The 21,224-nt window shown below is 36.2% G+C and overlaps 1 protein-coding gene across 1 annotated transcript in view; it reads left to right on the plus strand.

Moving 5' to 3' along the window:
• LOC114029082 (pyruvate dehydrogenase E1 component subunit alpha, mitochondrial-like) overlaps positions 1–10,230 on the plus strand; it is a 39,701-nt gene extending 29,471 nt beyond the window's left edge. Inside the window, exon 3 of the mRNA XM_027843420.1 lies at positions 8,881–10,230. Within this exon, the coding sequence (XP_027699221.1) occupies positions 8,881–10,230 (1,350 nt within the window). The remainder of the gene's footprint in view (positions 1–8,880) is intronic.
• The last annotated feature ends 10,994 nt before the right edge of the window (positions 10,231–21,224 follow it).

The raw sequence follows: 21,224 nt of genomic DNA on the forward strand, positions 1-21,224 counted from the left end.
TTCTGTCCTTTCCCTTTTGCCTTCCTTCCGTCCTTGGCTATTTATAAAGCCTCACCAGACTGTCATTTTGCTTTCTTGCTCTTCTTTTTCTTTGAGATGTTTTCTGTTACTGCCTCCTGTTACAATACTGCAAACCTCTATCCATTGTTCTTCAGGCACTATACCTACCAGATCTGATCCCTTAAATCTAATCTATTCATCACTTCTACCTCATATTTATAAGGAATGTCAGGTAGGTCATACCTATATGGTCTAATGGCTTTCCCTACTTTTTTCAATTTAAGTCAGAATTTTGTAATAAGAATCTCATGATCTGAATCTTTGGCTGCAAAGTATATAACCAATCTGATTTTTATATTGACCATCTGGTGATGTCCATGTGTAGAGTTGCCTTTTGGGCTGTTGAAAAATCTTGTTTTGCTATGACTAGCAAGATATCTTGACAAAACTCTGTTAGTCTCTGCCCTGCTTCCCCACTCCATGGCCAAACTTGCCCATTATTGAAATAACTTTTTATTTCCTATTTTAGCAATCCAATCCCCTATAATGAATCAATGTCTTTTGTTTTTGTTTTGGTTTTTGGTTTTTGGTTTTTATTTCTAAAAGATGTTGTAGGTCATCATAGAATTGATCAACTTTGGGAGTACAGACCTGTATTACTGTGCTGTTGAAAGGTTTGCCTTAGATTCAAACAGATATCATTCTGTCATTATTTTTAGATTATACCCCAGTACTGTTTTTTTTTCCACTCTTTTATTGACTAAGAGGGCTACTCCATTTCTTCTAAGGATTTCTTGCCCACAGTAGTATTTGTAGTCATCACTTGAATTAAATTTACCCATTCTCATCATTTTAAGTTCACTGGCACCCAAGATATCAATGTTTAATTTTTCCAACTCCTATATGACTACATCCAGCTTACCTCGGTTCATAGATCTTACATTCCAGGTTCCTATGCAATATTGTTCTTTATAGCATCAGACTTTCCTTTTGTCTCCAGATGTATACACAGCTGAGCTTCTTTCTGGTTTTGGCCCAGCCTCTTCATTAGCCCTGGAAGTACTAATAGATGTATTCCATTTTTTCCCCAAAGAACACTTTTGGACCTGGGGCTCGTCTTCTGATGTCATCATTTTAAAATTTTGGTACTGTTTATAGAGTTTTCTTGGCAAAGGTACTGGAGTGGCTCGCCATTTTCTCCTCCAGTGGATCACCTTTTGTCACAACTCTCTACTCTGACCTGTCTTGGGTAACCCTAGACATTTTAGCTCTTAGCTTCATTGAACTACACACACTTCTCTTTCATAACAAGGCAATGATCCAGAAGGGTACAACCTCCTTAGTCTTGGACATTATGCCTTGACAGAATAAAGAACTGGGACAAATCTAATAAAATTGCATGTAATAAGGGTAAACATAAACTTTATACTTGGGTTTAATAAATCACTTACTGAACACAAGATGGGGAAACACAGTTGGACAAATTTATATAAAAAAATGTGGATATTTTTATAGATTCAACTTCAATATGTTACTAGGATTATTCTAGTGTTCCAGATTTGAAGCAAAGGTGATCTGGATTTAAGTCCTACCTCAGACCCTTACTACCTGTGACACAGCGGGCAACTCACTTAACTGCTCTTAGTTTCTGTATACTGTGAAAAATGAGAAAACCATAGTACTCATTCAAAAACATTCTTATGAGAGAGAAACAAGATAGTGTAGGAAAAAGGAATTTGTTCCCCATAAAGTTCTACATAAACACTAGCTGTCATTAATAGCAGTAATATTATAAGTAACCAGGAAATTATTTAATCTTTCAGTGCCCTCCAGAAACCCTCTAAGATTGCAATTTTCAGAGAAGTTGATGATTAGCATGGGTTGAAGGAATGTTTGTTTTTTTTTTTTAATTAGGAATCTCATACCTTAATGAAATAACACATCTAAATGAGATAATGGATAAGTAAATGAGAGGGAGAGCGAGAAAGAAAGAGAGAAAGAGAAAAACAGAGAATGTCAGAGATCACAGTTTTACATTCATCTTGAGAACAATGGTTCTTTCAATATTGCCCCAAAGCTAGATAATAGACCATTCAGTCAATTCACAGAGTCAGGGATAATTTGTGTTTTTTTTTTTTTAATTTTTGTTGTGTTTGGAAAATACACATGGCTGTATAGAAATAAGTATATATAAGTAGACTTATATATAAGCAGCTAGATGGCACAGTGGATAGAGCACTGGGCCTAGAGTCAGGAAGACCTGAGTTCAAATCAGCCTCAGACACTTATTAGCTGTGTGACCCTTGTAAATCACTTAATCTTGTTTGCCTCAGTTTCCTCAACTGTAAAATGAACTAGAGAAGGAAATGAAAAACCACTTTAAGAAAACCATGCCAAGAAAACTCCAAATGAGGTCATGAAGAGTCAGACACAACTGAAATGACTGAACAAATATATGTGTGTATATATATAAATATATATCACATATATCATATACACATACATACACAGTATATGGATATGTGTATATGAATATACACATATGTGTATATGAATATAATATATACACATCATTATCAGTTTGGCTCGCCATATTTTAGAAAGGACATTGAGGATGTTTGTCTATTGAAATATCAGCAGGATGATGAAGAATTCCAAGATAATTCCATGTGACAGTTAAAAGAAATTTGGGGCAGCTAGGTGGCGCAGTGGATAGAGCTCCAGCCTTGGAGTCAGGAGGACCTGAGTTCAAATCTGACCTTACACACATGACACTTACTAGCTGTGTGACCCTGGGGAAGTCACTTGACCCCAACTGCCTCACCAAAAGACAAATAAATAAATAAATAAACAAATAAAATAAAGGAAATGAGGGTGTTCAGCATACAAATAATACATAAATACATACACATACATATATATATACATACACACTTATATGTGTCTATATGTACTTGGGTGTAGATACATAGACACAGGTATATACATCTATATGCACACAGATTTGTTTGTGTGTGTATATATATATATATAGTATGTATTTGTGTATATAAGTGTATATGTTTATAACATACACACAAACAGAACATTGTAATCACTTTGGCTCATCATATTTTAGAAAGTTTGAGAAAGGTTGTACATTGAAACATCAAAAGGATGATGAAGTACTCCAAGATTACACTATATGACAATCAATTAAAGGAAATAGGGTTGTCCAACTTACAAAAAAAACAAAAACAAAAACAACTTAGAGAGAACATAATAGCCATCTTCAAATATTAAAGGGCTATGATTTGAAAGGGATTGGCATTGTTCTACCCTGCCTTAGAGGACAGAACTAGGGTCAATAGATACAAAATGATAATTGGAAATTAAATTTGACATAAGGAAATATTGTTGTCATAAGGTTTTATTTAAATCAACCATGGACTTAAAGCTTTTTTACATGTGAAACATAATTACATGTTAACTTGCACCAACTCTTGAGGCAAATTCCCTAAGGTTTCTCCCTATAAGGAAAAGAAACATTTCCTTTTTATTTATTCTAAATTTCATTTTCGTCAGGTTTCAAAGGGTGTAACTTTTTGTACTTGTCTTAATAATATTCATCAATAACTAGATGAATAAATCCATGTTCATCCTATCCACCAACTTCATGAATTTATAGACTTGGATCATTGTACTCTTAGAGTGAAGGGTCTGTCTTTGCCAAAATCCCTTCTGGAATCCTTCTTGTGACTTAGATTCATACTCATGCAGGGGATGATTATGATGACAGATTGCACATTCTAACCAATGGTTCCATAATTTCATCCATAAATTTTTTCAAAGCTCTTGGGGAGAAGCCATCTGGTCCCAATGATTTATCTATATCTGATTTGTCAGTTAATTCTAGAACATCCTATGCATTTATTACTGTTTGATCTACTACCTCTGACCCTTTTGGTTTGAAAGATAATTTGGGACCGAGGATATCCCTAATGCATTTCTTAGTAAAGAATGAGGCAAAGAATTCATTTAATCTGCAAGCTATCTGTTTTTTCATTTGTGAGTTTTTGTGCCTTGATCATCAAATGATCTCCTGGGTAGTTTTCAACCTCTGATGTATATAAAACTCCACTCATTACTGACTTTGTAGTATTTTATAAGCTGCTCCCTGAATTATCTTTTGGTTGGCCTGATTTGTTTTTTGCTCTTGATTTGAAATGCTTTGTGCAATTGCACTGTTTTTTTTTTTTAATTTGGAAATCTTCGTAGTTTTAAAATTTACCTTTGTTTCCTAAAATCTCCTTTAATTTTACCACTTGGAAATGCAAAGTTTATTTCTGTTTAATTTTATTTTGAGTATCTTATCTCTTTACTTTAGTGATTAAAAATAACCTTAGATCATCTTGTAATGTATTATAGCCTTCTCAAGTCAATTTCTTCCTAACACATGCCGTATTTTTCCTAAAAATGAATAATACTAGTTTGAAAGATTTTTAAGTTTTGTATTCCACTAGAATGAAAAAATCCATCATATTGTGTTGACTCTAGTGATGTGGCTTACTCTAATACTTGTGCACCAACTCCTCCTAACTAAGGACCAAGACCATAAAAATATTGTATTTTCTTATGTTAATAAAATTGCCTGTGCTAAAACGGTGTTCTTTGTTCCCTATAAACCTCGCTTTCGTATTTACTAATGAGACACTCTCTCTTTCTATGTGACAACAATAGGAGTCTTCAATTTATATTATTGCTGGTAATAGTTAGCAATTACAATAGAACATTTAGGTTTGAAAAAAAAACTTTACGAATGTTATTCCATTTGATCCTCACAACAACCCTGAGATGTAGGTGCTATTATTATTCCTATTTGATGGATAGACAAACTGACAGAGTTTAAGTGATTTGCTCAGGATTAGCATGTAAGTGTCTGAGAAAGCATTTGAACTCTCTTCTTCCTAACCTAAGGCTCAGCACTCCATCTACTGCCCCACCTAGCATCCCCCATTTTGTAGCTTTCCAAGTATAATTAACATAAAAAGGTATATTGTTGCCTTCTGTTTTGTATCACAGGCATTTATGGATTCATCACCACTATTAACCAGTAAGCCTTTCCTCCTAAAAAGGAAGCAGTTAAACAAAACCAACAGAAGTGGTTATTGAATCTGATTGCATATTCAATATTCCCCATTTATTATTGTTCCTCTAAGGAATGAGAGAGTCTTTCCTTATTTCTTCCCCAGTTCATAATTTCTCGTTGCTGTTACACTCCTGCATCATTTTTAGTCAAATTATGTTTTCAGTCAAATTAGATTGATAGATGAAGAGAGAAAGGGAAGTAGGTGGGGAGGGAGAGAACAGAGAGAGAGAGAGAGAGAGAGAGAGAGAGAGAGAAAGAGAAAGAGAAAGAGAGATGGTAGATAGATGTCAAGTGATAGGTATGTAGATATGATATATAGATAGATATTCCTCTCACCATACTACTAAATCATTGATGTTTGAATTCTTTTTGATTGATTTAAATCATTATGAAGACACAGTGTTTATGAGGAACATCTCAAATCTTACATAAGACAAATAGACTTGACTTAAACAAGGTCATACTACCTCAGAATCAGTTGTTATACACCTAAGCTATTTTTTTTCCTTTGAGTATAAGGATGATAAACTGCAAAGCAGAGAAAATAAGTGGTCCTGAAGGAATTGAGGTGCTAAGAAATATGTTATACTTATCCCTTCCATACAAAAAGATATGAAGATAAGTACTACATGGAATAGAAAATTAACAAACATTCCTAAATATAGTAAATATTTTAACAAGATGCCAGCTCTCCAACTCTCCCAGAATTTTGTTTGTGAATAAACAGCACATTCAGTGATTAGTGTAGAATGGTACTGGTATAATTCATAATCTGTTGACTGCTGATGTAAGTTGTTACAAAGTGAACTTTTTTATATTATGACACTAGCAATTGGGAGGAAGTGATCATGATACCAATTACTTTTTTTAGGTTGTTTAAACTTTTATTTATTACTATTTTTGTTCTCTTTCTTTTAAAAAAATACATTTTTTCTCCCTCCCACCCACCCTAAAGACAAAAGAAAGAAAAAAAGCTCCTTGTAACAAATATATATAGTTAAGAAAAAAAATCTCAATTGCCTCCATCCAAATACGTGTGTCTTATTCTGCATCTTTCATCCATCACCTTTTTGTCAGAAATAGGGAATCACGCTTCTTCATCAATGCCCAGGAATCATTATTGGTCATTGAATCAATCAAAATTTCTAAATCTTTCAAAGTTGTTGATATTTTTAATAGTATTGTGCAAATTGGTTCTGCTCATTTCACTCTGCATCAATTCATATAAGTCTTCTTAGATTTTTCTAAACCAAGCTAATCATGATAGTATTCCACTAAATCATTGTAATTTATTTAGCCGTTCCTTAACTGATATGTCCCCCTTTGTTTTACTGGTTTTTGTTAATTAAAAAAAGGATCTATTATAACTATTTTTATGTGTGTGTGTATGTGTGTGTGTGTGTATATATATATATATATATATATATATATCTTTTCTTCTTTCTTTGATCCTTTTGGGTTTTAGGCCTAGTGGTAAGATAACTGGGTCAAGAGGTATGTACATTTTGGTGACATTGGGGCATTAATTTCAAACTGATTTTCAGAATAACTAGAGTAATTCACAGCTATGTTAATGTGCCTCTTTTCCCACAGCTTTTTTAACATTTGTTATTTCCCATTTTTGTTAACTTGGCCAATCTATTAGGCATGATGTAGAACCTCAGAGTTGCTTTAATTTACTTTTCTCTGTTAGTGATCTGGCAATTTTTTTTTTCATATAACTTTTGGTAATTTGGATTTCTTCTTTTGAAAACTGCCTATTATCTCCTGATCATTTATTTATTGGGAAATTGTTTTTATTCATATAAATATAAACTAATTCCTTATGTATCTTAAAAATGAGAACATTATCAAACAAGTTTACTTAAGAGATTTTACTTCTGCACTTAACTGTTTCCTTTCTAATTCACCATTTCATTGACAACAGTGTGTGTGTATGTGTGTGTGTATGGATTTATGTAATGTAGTATTATGATGTAATGGATCAAGTTTGGGGCTTGTAATCACGAAGAACTATATTTTAATCCTGCCTCTGACCTATACTGTGTGACCTTGGTCATCATTTAATGTCTTCCTGCCTCAGACATATCTCTAGAACTCATCTACTAATTTATAGACAGGTTGCAACCTGCTAATTGGTGACAAATATTCCCATATTCTGAGTTACCTCTGCTGAGAAACATGAGGTTCTTCTTGTATCTAAACATTAGTGCAACTTCATTTGGAAGCTAAATGATAACCTATATTTCACCCTGCAGAAAGACTGTAAAACCATAAAGGGCTCACAGTAGTACAAAAGCTTGCAAGACATGTCTCCTTCCTTGTTTGCACAGGAGCACTAGTGACACCCTGTGGTTAAGACTATCTTTGAAGTGAAATTCAGTTGGGGCTGCTAAAGAGTCTTCTGCACTTCTCCAAGAAACCTGAATTCTCAAAATAACTCATGGGAATAGGACAAGGACCACATTAGCTCTTCCAGATGGTATTGCCCTTGATGTTCCTTTAACTTGATTGTGAACTCCTTGAGGGGAGGGACTGTCTTTTGCTCCCAGTGCTTAGCACACAGTAGGTACTGGATAAATAAATATTCATTGACTAAATTTATCTTCATCAATCAGCAAGCATATATTAAGCATCTACTGTATGCTAAGTACAAAGCTAAAGCTGGAGATGCAAGTATAAGGAATTAAACAATCCTTACTCTTCAGAGAATTACATTGAAATGGAGTGACATAACAAGTGTGTGTATATATATCTATATCTATAGCTATATCTATCTATCTATATATGTATATATATACTGTATACATAGAAACTAGATACAAAGGGAATAAATGTAAACAAAAAATAGGTAGTTAAGTATTGTAGTGAGGGAGAGAGGGTGCTAGAAATTAGGCAGATCCATGTGGAAGATACTATTTGAGTTGCATCTTGAAGAGATGTGATACAAAACAATTTTATGTTGTGTCAGTGAAGAAGGGGTATATTCTAGGCATGAAGATGACCAGTACAAAGGCACTGAGACAGGTGATGGAGTGCTGTCATCCATCTGTGTGGAAAAGAAAAGAGGACAATTTGGTTGAATTACAGAGTGCCTAAGAGAGATTGAGGTCCATTGATCTGGAAAGATACGTTGAAGCCAGACTGTGAGTGACTTAAAAATTAAATAGAATAGTTTACATTTTTATTTTAGAAGCAATAAGGAGTCCTGGGGTGGCATTTTATCAAATGCCTACTATGTGCTAAGCATTATGTTAAGATTTAGGCATACAGAGACAAAAGTGAAACCAGTCAATTAATCAAATGCTACCCTATTTCTCTAAATAGAAATAACCTCTGATTATAGGTCTCATTCCTAAAATCAGTTCTCTTTAAAAAGAGAGTTATATACTGAAAAACATACCTCCAAAAAAGTATAATTCTAGAACAAATTCAAATTTTATTTTATCCAGATTTATGGCGAAGTTGGGATTGGGGCAGAGAAAGACTGTCTAGATTCTGACCAGTGCAGGACTGGGCACCTGCCAAATGCAAGAGTTTGTGGCAATTATCACGAAAGATATAGGGATAATTAAAAGAGTTCTTTTAAAAGCTTTGTAAAGTTTCTTTAAAAGCTTATAACCAAATTGTGAAGACAAATGTACATGAAAAGGTTTTTTTTTTTTCCTCCTATATAGCTCAAAATAGCATATTCCACTTGCCAAATGAGGGCTGCAGCTAATATGTGCGTGATATTTTGAGAATAACTCTAGCTGTTGGCATCCTGGCCCTATTTCAAATTAAATTTCCACAGCCCCATCGAACCTAGGGGAGACTCCGCACCCCCGCTGGGCTCCAGAAAGGGTCTCGGGGCACGGTTCCCTTCTGCGCAATCCACCACCGGCCAACGGTCACCCCGAGGCCTCTGCTCACTCTCGGGGTACCGCTGCCTGCCGAAAATGCTCCCTGTGGCTTCCCGCGTGCTGAGGAGCGCCTCCCCAAAACCGCCGGGAAGAGAGCTGTTGGCAGCCCGTAACTTTGTAAACGAAGCTTCGTTTGATATTAAGAAATGCTCCCTTCATCGTCTGGAGGAGGGCCCTCCCGTCCAAGCAGTTCTCACTAGAGACGAAGGACTCAAGTACTACAAGAACATGCAGACTGTGCGTCGGATGGAACTGAAGGCAGACCAGCTGTACAAGCAAAAGATCATCCGTGGTTTCTGCCACTTGTACGACGGTCAGGAAGCGTGCTGTGTGGGGATCGAGGCCGCTATAAACCCTTCGGACCACGTGATTACAGCCTATCGCGCTCACGGCTTTACCTACGGCCGTGGACTTTCGGTCCGAGCAATCCTGGCCGAGCTCACGGGACGGAAAGGGGGCTGCGGGAAAGGCAAGGGAGGATCGATGCACATGTACGCCAAGAACTTCTACGGGGGCAACGGCATTGTCGGGGCTCAGGTGCCGGTGGGAGCTGGCGTTGCCCTGGCCTGTAAGTACACGGGAAAAGAGGAAGTCTGTTTCACTTTGTACGGAGACGGCGCCGCTAATCAGGGTCAGATATTTGAAACTTACAATATGGCCGCTTTGTGGAAGTTGCCTTGTATTTTTGTCTGTGAGAATAATCGATACGGAATGGGAACTTCTGTAGAGAGAGCAGCAGCCAACACTAACTATTACAAAAGAGGAGACTATATTCCAGGAATAAGGGTAGATGGTATGGACGTTTTGTGTGTCCGAGAGGCAGCAAAATTTGCAGCTGCCTACTCTAGATCCGGAAAGGGCCCCATACTGCTGGAACTACAGACATATCGTTATCATGGACACAGCATGAGTGACCCTGGTGTCACTTATCGTTCTCGGCAGGAAGTTCAGGAAGTGAGGAGTAAGAGTGACCCTATCATGCTTCACAAAGATAGGATGGTGCACAGCAACCTTGCCAGTGTTGAAGAATTAAAGGAAATTGATATTGAAGTAAGGAAAGAGATTGAGGATGCTGCCCAGTTTGCTACATCTGATCCAGAGCCACCTTTGGATGAATTAGGCCATCATATCTACTGCAGCCATCCACCCTTTGATATTCGTGGTGTGAATCAATGTATCAAGCACAAATCTGTAAGCTAAAAGGGATTATGTATCGAAATTTATATAAATCCTTTAGTGTTATGTTATCTGGTCAACTTGAAGAAACTAATTGTTAGGTTCAAGGAAGGGATGAAGCCTCCAAAAACAAAAACATTTTGAATTGTCATTACATGATACTAAATATATACCTTAAATCCAAGGGTACTACTAATTACATCCATGCTACATTTGTACGTTATGTTAATTGTTTTATTGAAGGAACTGAGCCAGTTAAAATTAATTTACATAACTTCATATATGTATATATATTTATATGTATTATATAGATTTAATAGCTTCATTGTATATATGCATGTCTCTATATATATGTATTTATACATGTGTACATGTATAGATAGATGAATGGGTGAATAGATAGACAAATTTGTTTTTAAAATGGACAGGATGCCAACAACTAGAGCTTATTCTCTAAAAATCAGGCAACATGTATGTTATATGCATGTACGTATATGCACATATGTGTGCATAAATACACTACATACATACTATATAAGCTATATATACAAACACTATGTATATATGTACATACTCACACATAGTCATAGATAATAGAGAGATAGCCAGATAGATAATTTATCAGTTTTATAAGTTGCCCCCTTCCTGCAAGAAACTTTTCTGAACCCCACCCCTGAACTTCTCCCCTCCCTCAAATAATCTTGTATTTATTTATCTGTGTCCATGCTATATCTCCCCCTGCACCTTCATACCCCCACTAAAATGTAAACTTCTTGAAGTCTGACACTATTCTTTTTTTTACACGCATAGCATTTAGAACAGTGCCTTACGTGTAAGTTAAACTTGACAAATGTTTATTGATTTGAATTAAATTAATTTGACCTATCCAACTGGATAATATTTTTTTTTAATGTTTCAAATGTTACCTTTTGTTGGAACATACTGACAAAAGATATATAGATAACTTAATGATTCCTGCTGGTTCATTCATAGAAATGGTGAAAAGGTTTTGGGGAAAACAGGCTTGTGATGTCTGTTAGAGTAATTCTCAAACTTCATTTCGCTTCTACAGGAACCATTTCTCTACCCAATCTCCACCTCCATTTGTACAACCCATAGATAGTCACTGTCCTAACTATTATTCGGTTAGTACCATGAACAAAAAAATAAAGGGTTAGAGCTGTGTGATAAGACAAACTGCATGAATTGGCAATGCTAAGGCAAAACTGTGCTCAGGGTCAGTAAAAGGATATCAGGCCCAGCAAAGTTGTAAAAGACCAGATTTTGGCAAACCATGCTGCAAATGTCCTTCTACCTCTCCATATTATAGTTTAGTCCTTGAAAAGTTGATAACTTGTCCCTATAGAGGTACGAAAAGAAATTAAGTAGAGAGCTTGTAATTTATCATACAGCCAATTGAAAGAGAATTGTGAATAAGGAGTTTTATAATTGACAGAGATATGGGAATGCTTGCAAGGGCAAATGACTGGGCAGGAGCAGAAAAAATATATATGAAGAACAATTAATACAAGGCCTACAATTTTTTTTTTCCTTCCTGGTATGCAGAGGTACTGGGGAAGTAAATCCTCCCTACACACACACACATGCGCACGCGCACACACACACCCACATGCACACACGCACACGCACTCCCTTACATGGACTTAATTTAAATTACTTACATTAATGGTTAGATTCAGATTTGCTGCCTAGGTCACCTTGGTTGCATCTTACTCTTTTGCTATTTAGGGATCTCATGGCTAAAATGTCTTGGCCATTGGTGTATACCCTATTTCAATTCCTGGTTTATCTGTGTAGAGTCAATAACTGAAAGAACCCTTAAGGTATACCAATGCTTTTTCTGTCAGCAAGGAGCTGAGGACCCACGGGTTACATTAGACAACTATGGAAACCTGGGGTAAAAATGGTGTCTATACATTTTATCGTTAACAATTAAAGACCCTGGGCAAACTACCTAGGGGAAGGATTTTGATTTCCTTAAAGGATATACTTCCTTCTCTTCCTCTAGGGATTTATGTTTATTTTCAGATTTCTTAGAGCTACTTTCCTTCATGGTTTCATATTCTAATTATCAATTAGCTTATCCCTGTCTCTGTTTTCCTGTCTCTTTCTCTCATTCTCTCTGTCTCTGTCTTTCTTTGTCACTGTATCTCTCTCCCTCTTGTCTCTGTCTCTGAATTTTTCTGTCTCTCTTCTTCATGATGCTTAACTTAGTGTGTCTTCCCTCTTCTAGAGTACTTTTACTTGTATCTGTTGCCTGAGTTTTAAAGAAAAGTTATTCGAATTGATATCCTAATGAGAAGCAGTTATATGACTGAGGTAATCCACAACTTTGGTGTACAACAGTTTATATATTTCTACTGCATTAAAATATATTCACATTGAAAAATCAATATCAGTTTTCCTTTTCTGTATTTGATGAGTACACCTCTCTCTTTAAAAAAAGTTAGAATGTGCCAGGATATATCTGTCACAGCTATCACAAAATGCAAAGTTTATCAGTCTTGGATCCTATATGAGAGATTTTCATATCTCTAAGAGGTTTTGCACTGTGATAGAGCTTTTCTTGTTTCATGAGATGAGTTTGATTTCTATAAAAAACAGTGAGAGATTCAAACAACAAAAACTATCACATCACAAAGCCTTATTTTGTGGCCACAAACTTCTTTCACATAGGATCCTGGAGTCTGCCAAGTTTAGATCCTTAAAAAAGCAGTGTAGTGAATTTGTATTTTAGCAAATGACATTAAAACAAGGTGTTCTTCAGCAGACAATTTTATTGAGTTCACCAATATCCATGACCTTAAATTTAGGTGGATTCCATAATGAGAAAAGTCACACAGAGAGAAAAGAAAATGCACTATAGACCTTCTAAAGAAAGCTTTAGCATAATCTGTATCCTACTTGGCCTGCTAAGAGGAGGTTATGGAACCAAAAGCATGTTGGGGAGGGGAGCTACAGCAATACAGACCACATGAAATCAGGAATGAGTGGAAGCAGAGGATTATGTAGCATATGGTTGAGTTACCATACTGGGATCCTAACAATTTCCTTTCATCTACAAATTGAGCAAAAGGCTCTTTATTACCTACCCAAACATTTATTTCTTAGTTCCCCTCCCTCCGTGGCAAAAGAATGAAAAAGATAAAAGCCTATACTGTGTCCTATCATTTGCATACTGGGAAGAATGACTATTTTGTTATTAGTGACAAATTTTATATATGGAACCCAAATATCCTCTTTTTGATTATTAATAACCAATTATTAGTAGGTTAATTATTAGTAGGTGTTTTTGTTGTTGTTGTTGTTGTTGTTTTCTCTTTTTACTTCCCCATTCGAGGCCCAGTCCTCTTGTAAAGGACAGGGCTGACAATGAGACATTCTCCTCAATCTTGGGCGGGATCCCACCCAACTGGGAGAGCATATTTCTGATTAAAGAGTAAAAAGAGGGGGCAGCTAGGTGGCGCAGTGAATACAGCGCCGGCCCTGAAGTCAGGAGGACCAGACTTCAGACCAAACACTTGACTAGCACTAGCTGTGTGACCCTGGGCAAGTCACTTAACCCCAATTGCCAAAAAAAAAAAAAGAAAAAGAAAGAAAAAAGAGTAAAACGAATCTGAATTATGGCCCATTGTTCAACAATTTAAGTGGTCTGGGTGGAGATGTGGAGATGGATCCCTTTGTCAAGATAGCTTGAGGCAGCCAAGTCCCATTAAGCCACTTCCTCAGCACAAGCAGCAGAGGACTTTTTGCCCACCTCCTCAGTTATATGTCCACCTTCCCATTAATTGTTAATCAATTAGAGTTTATTTTCACCCCTAGGGACATCCCCTTTTCCAAAGGTATTTAAACATTCATGTGGGGTCTTAGATTAGGAGAGGAAACCACAGACCTCAATTTATTATTTGCTAGCCTAATTAATAAATTATTAATTACCCAGAAACTTTGTTTCTCAGGTTTTTCATTCATTTCAATAATCAGGTAGCCTTTAATCCAAGAAATCTGTTCTCTAATGATTTCTTTTTAAAATTTTATTTATAAAAATTTTCCCATTGATATTTTTGAAAGCGGATTGTCACCAACCCTGAATGATGTGGTAAATGGTATAGTCAGGACATGTTTGAGAGCAAGGAAGAAAGATGCCATTTACCTTGGAGTTAAAGTGAAAAGAAAGATTTTTTCCCCTTCAGAAGAAGTTGGGGGCGGAGCTGGGAGAGGCTCCGCCTCTCATATAATCTCCTGGAGAGATTATATGAATTCTTCTTACCCTATAGACAAAGATAGAAAGACCAATAAGGAAAACAGAGCCAAGGAAAAGTATGTTTTGAATGAGAGTTTGGGTAGTGGTGGCACAACTGCTGGAAGCTTATTGGCTTTGGAATTACTGGATCTGGCTAGGGACTCTCACTGAATTTGTGGTGATAATTCTCTCAATACCAAACACAAACCCACCAAACTCCGTAAGTGAATACCTGATTCTCTCATAACCTGTGGACTATTATGACATATAAGTGCCACATTAGATGAGGGATTCATATATTGATTTGTTGGTAGGAAGAGATATTAGCATACACAAATGTGCAAACTACTATCCCCTTAAGAAAGAATTATCTCTATTAAAACATTTTCAGGGGCAGCTAAGTGGTGCAGTGGATAGAGCACCTGTGCTGGAGTCAGGAGGACCTGAGTTCAAATTTGACCTCATACACATAACACTCACTAGCTATGTAACTTTGGGCAAGTCACTTAAAAAAAATTACTTTTCCTGTTAAGATCAGTGTTACAAACTCAATTATATTTCCCATCATATTTACCTAGAGAAGTCACTTACAGGAAAAAGAGATACGCTGGGATAAGTCATGAAAAGGAGAAAATGTACAGAGAAAGAGACAGAGGCAGAGAGAAAACAGAGAGAATACTGGAACTTACATGATTTCATTTTCCTCAGAAGTAAGAGTAACTTAACCTAGTACAAAGTATGTGTATCCAACATGTTTTTTTTTTTTAAATGCTGTATCAGTAATATGATGATATACTTAGGGAATCCTGGAGAATAAAGTAAAAGACTACTTGAAATAATTAACAACTTTAGCAGAGTTGCAGGATATAAAATAAACCCACATAAACCATTGACATGTCTATATATTACTAGCAAAGCCCACCAGCAAGAGCTAGAAAGAGAAATTCCATTTAAAGTTACTGTAGACATTAAAAATATTTGGGAGTCTAATATGCCAAAACAAACTCAGGAACAATATGAACACAATTACAAAATACTTTTCACACAAAGTCAGATCTAAATGATTGGAAAATATCAGTTGCTTGTGGGTAGGATGAGCTAATACAATAAAAATGACATTCTACCTAAATTAATTTACTTAATCAGTGCCATACCAATCAAACTACCAAAAAATTATTTTATAGAGCTAGAAAAAATAATAACAAGATTCATCTGGAAAAACAAAAGGTCCAGAATATCAAGGAAATTAATGAAAAGAAATGCAAGGGAAGGTGGTATAGACATACCCTATCTTAAATTGTATTATAAAGCAACAATCATGAAAACTACTTGGTACTGGCTAAGAAACAGAGTGGTAGATCAGTGGAATAGGTTAGGTACACAAGACACAGTAATCAATGACTATACCAATCTACTGTTTGATAAACCCAAAGACTTCAGCTTCTGGGATAAGAACTCACTATTTGACAAAAACTGTTGGGAAAGCTGGAAAATAGTACGGCAGAAACTAGGCATAGACCAATTTCTTATGCCATATGTCAAAATAAAATCAAAATGGGTACACAATTTAGATAGGAAAGGCTGATACTATAAGTAAACCGAGAGAGCAAAGAATAGTTTACCTTTCAAATTATGGAGAACAGAAGAATTTATGACCAAACTAGAGATAGAGAACATTATGAAATGCAAAATGGATAATTTTGATTACATTAAATTGAAAAGCTTTTGCACACAGACAAACCCAGTACACCGAAGATTACAAGGGAAGCAGAAAACTGGGAAAGAATTTTTATAACCAGTGTCTCTGGTAAGGGCCTCATTTCTAAATATATATAGAGAACTGAGTCAAATTTATAAGAATGCAAGTCATTTCCCAATTGATAAATGGTCAAAGGATATGAACAGGCAGTTTTCAGATGAAGGAATTAAAGGTATCTATGGTCATATGAAAAAAAATGCTCTAAATCACTCTTGATTAGAGAAATGCAAACCAAAACAACTCTGAGGTACCACATCACACCTATCAGATTGGCTAACATGACAAAACAAGAAAATGATAAATACTGGAGAAGATATGGGAAAATTGAACACTAATGCATTATTGGCGGAGTCGTGAACTGATCCCCCAACCATTCTGGAGAGCAGTTTGGAACTATGCCTAAAGGAGTATAAAAATGTGCATACCCTTTGACCCAGCAAATGCCACTTTTACATCTGTATTCCAAAGAGATCATAAAATGGGAAAAAGACCCACATGTACAAAGATATTTATAGCAGCTCTTTTGTGGTGAGAAAAAATTGAAAATTGAGGGGATGTCCATCAGTTGGGGAATGGCTGATCAAGTTGTGGTGTATGAATGTAATGGAATGCTATTGTGCCACAAGAAATGATAAGCAGGTGGAGTTCAGAAAAACTTGGAAAGACTTATATGAACTAATGCTGACTGAAGTGAGCAAAACCGGAAGAACATTGTACACATTAACAGCCACATTGTGGGATGACTAACTTTGATAGACTTATCTCTTCTTAGCAACGATCTAAGACAACTCCAAAAGACTCATGATGGAAAATGCTGTTCACGTCCAGAAAAAGAGCAATGGAGTCTGAATGCAGATTGAAACATATTATTTGCTCTCTCTCTCTTTTTTTCTTTTTGTTTCTTATTTCTTATGGTTCCTCCCATTAGTTCTAATTCTTCTTTATAACATGTCTAATGTGAAAATAGGTTTAATATGAATGTATATTTAGAGCCTATATCAAATTACACGCCATCTTGGGGTGAGGGGAGGGGAGAGATGGGGAGAAAAGTTGGAACTCGAAATCTTATTGAAGTGAATGTTGAAAACTAAAAATAAATTAATTTAAAAAACAAACAAAAAAATTACTATATCAAGAACTTTCAATGTCTCAGAGCCATCATTTATCAAATATGATTATAAATAATGGACATGTGTAAATTATAAGAAATGGGACTGAATTTCTTTTGGCTCCAGAACACTAATTAAAAAAAAACAAAGAAATTTCCTAGATTAGCAGAATATTTGATAACTTGCCTTTTCCCAAAGTCTACAAACATATTATATGTTAGTTGGTTTCTCATTGAGACTTTGGGGCAGCTAGATGGTGCAGTGGATGGAATGCCTGGATGGAAGTCAGAAAGACTCATCTTCCTGAGTTTAAATACAGAAATCATAGGTAATGTGAATTGGGTGCTTGGGTAAAGTATGTACCTTGTTAGGGAGCACAGTGGATAGAGCTCTGGGCCTGGAGTCAGGAGGACCTGAGTTTAAATCCAGCCTCAGCCACTTACTAGTTGTGTGACCCTGGGCAAGTCACTTAACCCTCTTTGCCTTAGCTCCTCATCTGTAAAATGAGCTGAAGAAGGAAATGGTAAACCACTTCAGTATCTTTGCCAAGAAAACCCAAAATGGGGTCATGAAGAATTGGACATAACTGAAGAACAACTCATCTGTTAGGAAGATCAAATGAGTAAATATTTGTAAAGTACTTTGTAAAGTACTTTATAAAGTACCTGGCACATATTAAACACTTAGAGAAATGCATATTTCCTTCTTCCCCTATGTTCAGCCTATTGATATGACTTTCTGAACATTCTTGATTCCATGTTGAGCTTAATTATTTTTCTCACATAATTGTAGGATCATAAGAACATAGATTTAGAATGGGAAGTGACCATAGAAGCCATCTAGTCTAACCCAATAATTTTATAATTAAGGAAACAATTGTAGAGTGATAAGGTGACTTGCCGAAGGTCATAAGGAGAATATGTGGTCAAGTAAAATGAACAAGCATTTATTAACCACCTGCTACATGCCAGGCACTGTGCTAAGCAGTGGAGGATACAAAAAAAGACAAAAACAGTCCCTGCCCTCAAAGTACACAAGAGCAAATTTCTACTTTAATCCATACCCCCTGAATCGTCAGTGTTATCATTCTATAGATTTCATGTAATAAAACTACTCCCACTTTTAATGACTTACTGGCTTGTTTGTTTTTTTGTTTTGTTTTGTTTTGAAAAAAAGCTATGTTACACTTAAGCACCACTTTATGGAACAGTGTCTCAATATAAATAATTACTTTTCATTCCCTTTTCACTTCCTACCTACTTACCTTACAGATAATTTTCATTCACAACACATAGGCAGTGTTCTATAAACAAAGTGTCCCTACTAGCTCATAGTTAGGAAAAATGTTCTAAGAAAATGTTTGTGAAATCTGGTCTTCTATGGAACATAATGTTTTCAACATTTAAATGTACTACTTAAAAATGTGTTACTTAGTTTTTATGTCTTCTACTTTATTTTCTTTCCTTTTACTGCTCTATTTTAAAGGGAAAAAATTATGTTTTTGTTATTAGAGAAGGGCCTGAAGGCTATTACACACTTGCTGTTTTACTTTAAAGCCATTTTTTTTCTTCTTGCAAAATATATTAGCCAAAACACTGAAAAGCCCAATACTTTCAATGGAGATGTGTGGAGCAAATAACATAAAATATCCTAGTAAAATACAGCTTATTCACCATTATTTTTTGTTGGGGGGGGGAGCCTTAATTTAAATACATTTTCAGACTCCAAAATTTATAAATGCTTTTTTAATTTACTAGTTAAATATTGTTTGTACCATTTTTTTTGCCTTGTATAACATTACCATGGATTTTGAACTTCTATAGAAATGAATGCCTTAAATAATGACTTTGTATCTATGTTATACCAAAATAATTACTATTGAATTTTGTCAATTAAGTCAAACTGATTGGTTTGGTGGGGTATGGAGGAGAGTCTCTTATGGTATCTAAATGTCACATTCACTGAAAAACAAAATTAAAAATAAATTTTTATAAATAACCTTCATCAGTTAAAGAGGTATAATGTTTCAGATTTATTGGATTACAATAGGAAAACATCAAGTAAACATAAGAAATATAACTTTTATTAAGGTACTGGTGTTTCATAAAACTTTCAGAAATGGATAAATTATGTTTTATGCCTAGTACCTTAAGAATATATATCACTTGATTACTCATTTCCTGGTTTCTAAGGCAAATCTGATAATGAGAAGTTAAGTAAGTAAGAGGTTTAAATTGTGATTCTGTCAATAGTTTATGAAAAATGAAGTAAGTTCTCTAGTGAGGTAACTTCTCTGAAAATCAATTTTGAAAGACCTTAAATAGTCTTCTTTGAAGCTAAAAGTCTAATATTCCTAAATATTCCAGTGGATGTTTGATCTCATCCGTGCCTCCCCATTCTTATTACCAATGTAGAGCACAATTGGTCCTTGTCACTTTCTAAATCAGGGGTGGGCAACTTGTGGCCTCAAGGTCACATGCGGCTTTCTAGGTCCTAAGGTGTGGCCTTTTGAGTCCAAGTTTTACAGAACAAGTCCTTTTATTAAGGGAGTTTGTTCTGTGAAGTTTGGATTCAGTCAAAGGGCCACATTTGAGGACATAGAGGCCACATGTGACTTCAAGTCCACAGGTTCCCCAGCCCTATTCTAAATCCTGCATCAGGAAATCTAGATGGTGCAAACTTCCTGACGTCAGGAAGACTCACCTTTCTGAGTTCAAATATGGCCTCAGACACTCAGTACCTGTGTGACCCCGGGCAAGCTATTTAACTCTGTTTGCCTCAGCTCCTCATCTGTAAAATGATCTAGAGAAGGAAATGGCAAACCACTTTAATATCTTTGCCAAGGACATCTCAAATGGGGTCATGAAGAGCTGGACATAACTGAAACAACTCAACAACGACAAATCCTCCATAGTGGGAATACTCAGAGTAACAGAGGTCCTCCTTTCATTCCTCTGACGTTACACGGATAGATAGGGAATAAAGTGGAGAAGCAAATGGTAGATGTTGGGTTGGCCATGTGTCTGTGAGTTCCTTGAAAAAAAGGAACTGTTGTTTTCCTTTTTTTCTATCCTTGGTACTTAGCATAGTGCCTGGTACTGAACCAGCCTCTAACTAATAGATGACCAGAGCCTAACAGAGCAGCCTAGAGACAGGAGAGTCAGGAACCAAACAGAAGTTTAATTCCACAGTGAGAGAAATGGCTTGCCAGCAAGGAAGGAAATTAGACATACGTGCCGTGGCCCTGCCCCTAGTGGGGGAAACCTGCTTTAGCGTAGGCAGATCTCAATACTTACACTAATGTCTACGCAGTGAACTGTGGCCCTGACAATGAGGCATAACAGCAACAATGTGACAAGTTTGATTCCCAGAAGGGCTTCATGACTGCAACTTGTCTGAGCTCAGAGAACGTCTGGTGCTGGTCAAAGCAATACAGTAATTATGTGAGATTTTGCCAGAGGGTGAGATCATCCGGAGGGTGAGCACAAAGGATTGTTGTTATGCCACTCTCAGGGCACAACTTGCTTGCTGTGCCTTAGGTCTGGAAAACAGGGTGTCTCCTCATATCTTAACATTTCCCCCTTGGTGAAAGGTAAGGGATCTGAAAAAAATCCCTATCCTTCTGGCCAGTAAAGGCCAGGCCGGAATAAGCCAACATGCCACGAGAGGCCAGTTGGGCCGGGATGAGATGTGGAGTTGAATAGGTTTTGTCTAGTTATTGTTTGCTTGCAAGCCGAAAAGCAGGGAAGGCAAAAATGTAGAAGGAGAAGATGCCAACACAGGGTCGAATTAGGGCCATGGTGGTTGGGTACATAACAAAAGGAAAGAGGGAAACAAATCAACAAACAAACTAGTATAGTATATTCCACCCTGGTCCAGAATCTTGGGA

The sequence above is a fragment of the Vombatus ursinus genome, unplaced genomic scaffold (assembly GCF_900497805.2).
Source record: "Vombatus ursinus unplaced genomic scaffold, bare-nosed wombat genome assembly UNPS02014909.1, whole genome shotgun sequence".
Lineage (NCBI taxonomy): Eukaryota > Metazoa > Chordata > Mammalia > Diprotodontia > Vombatidae > Vombatus > Vombatus ursinus.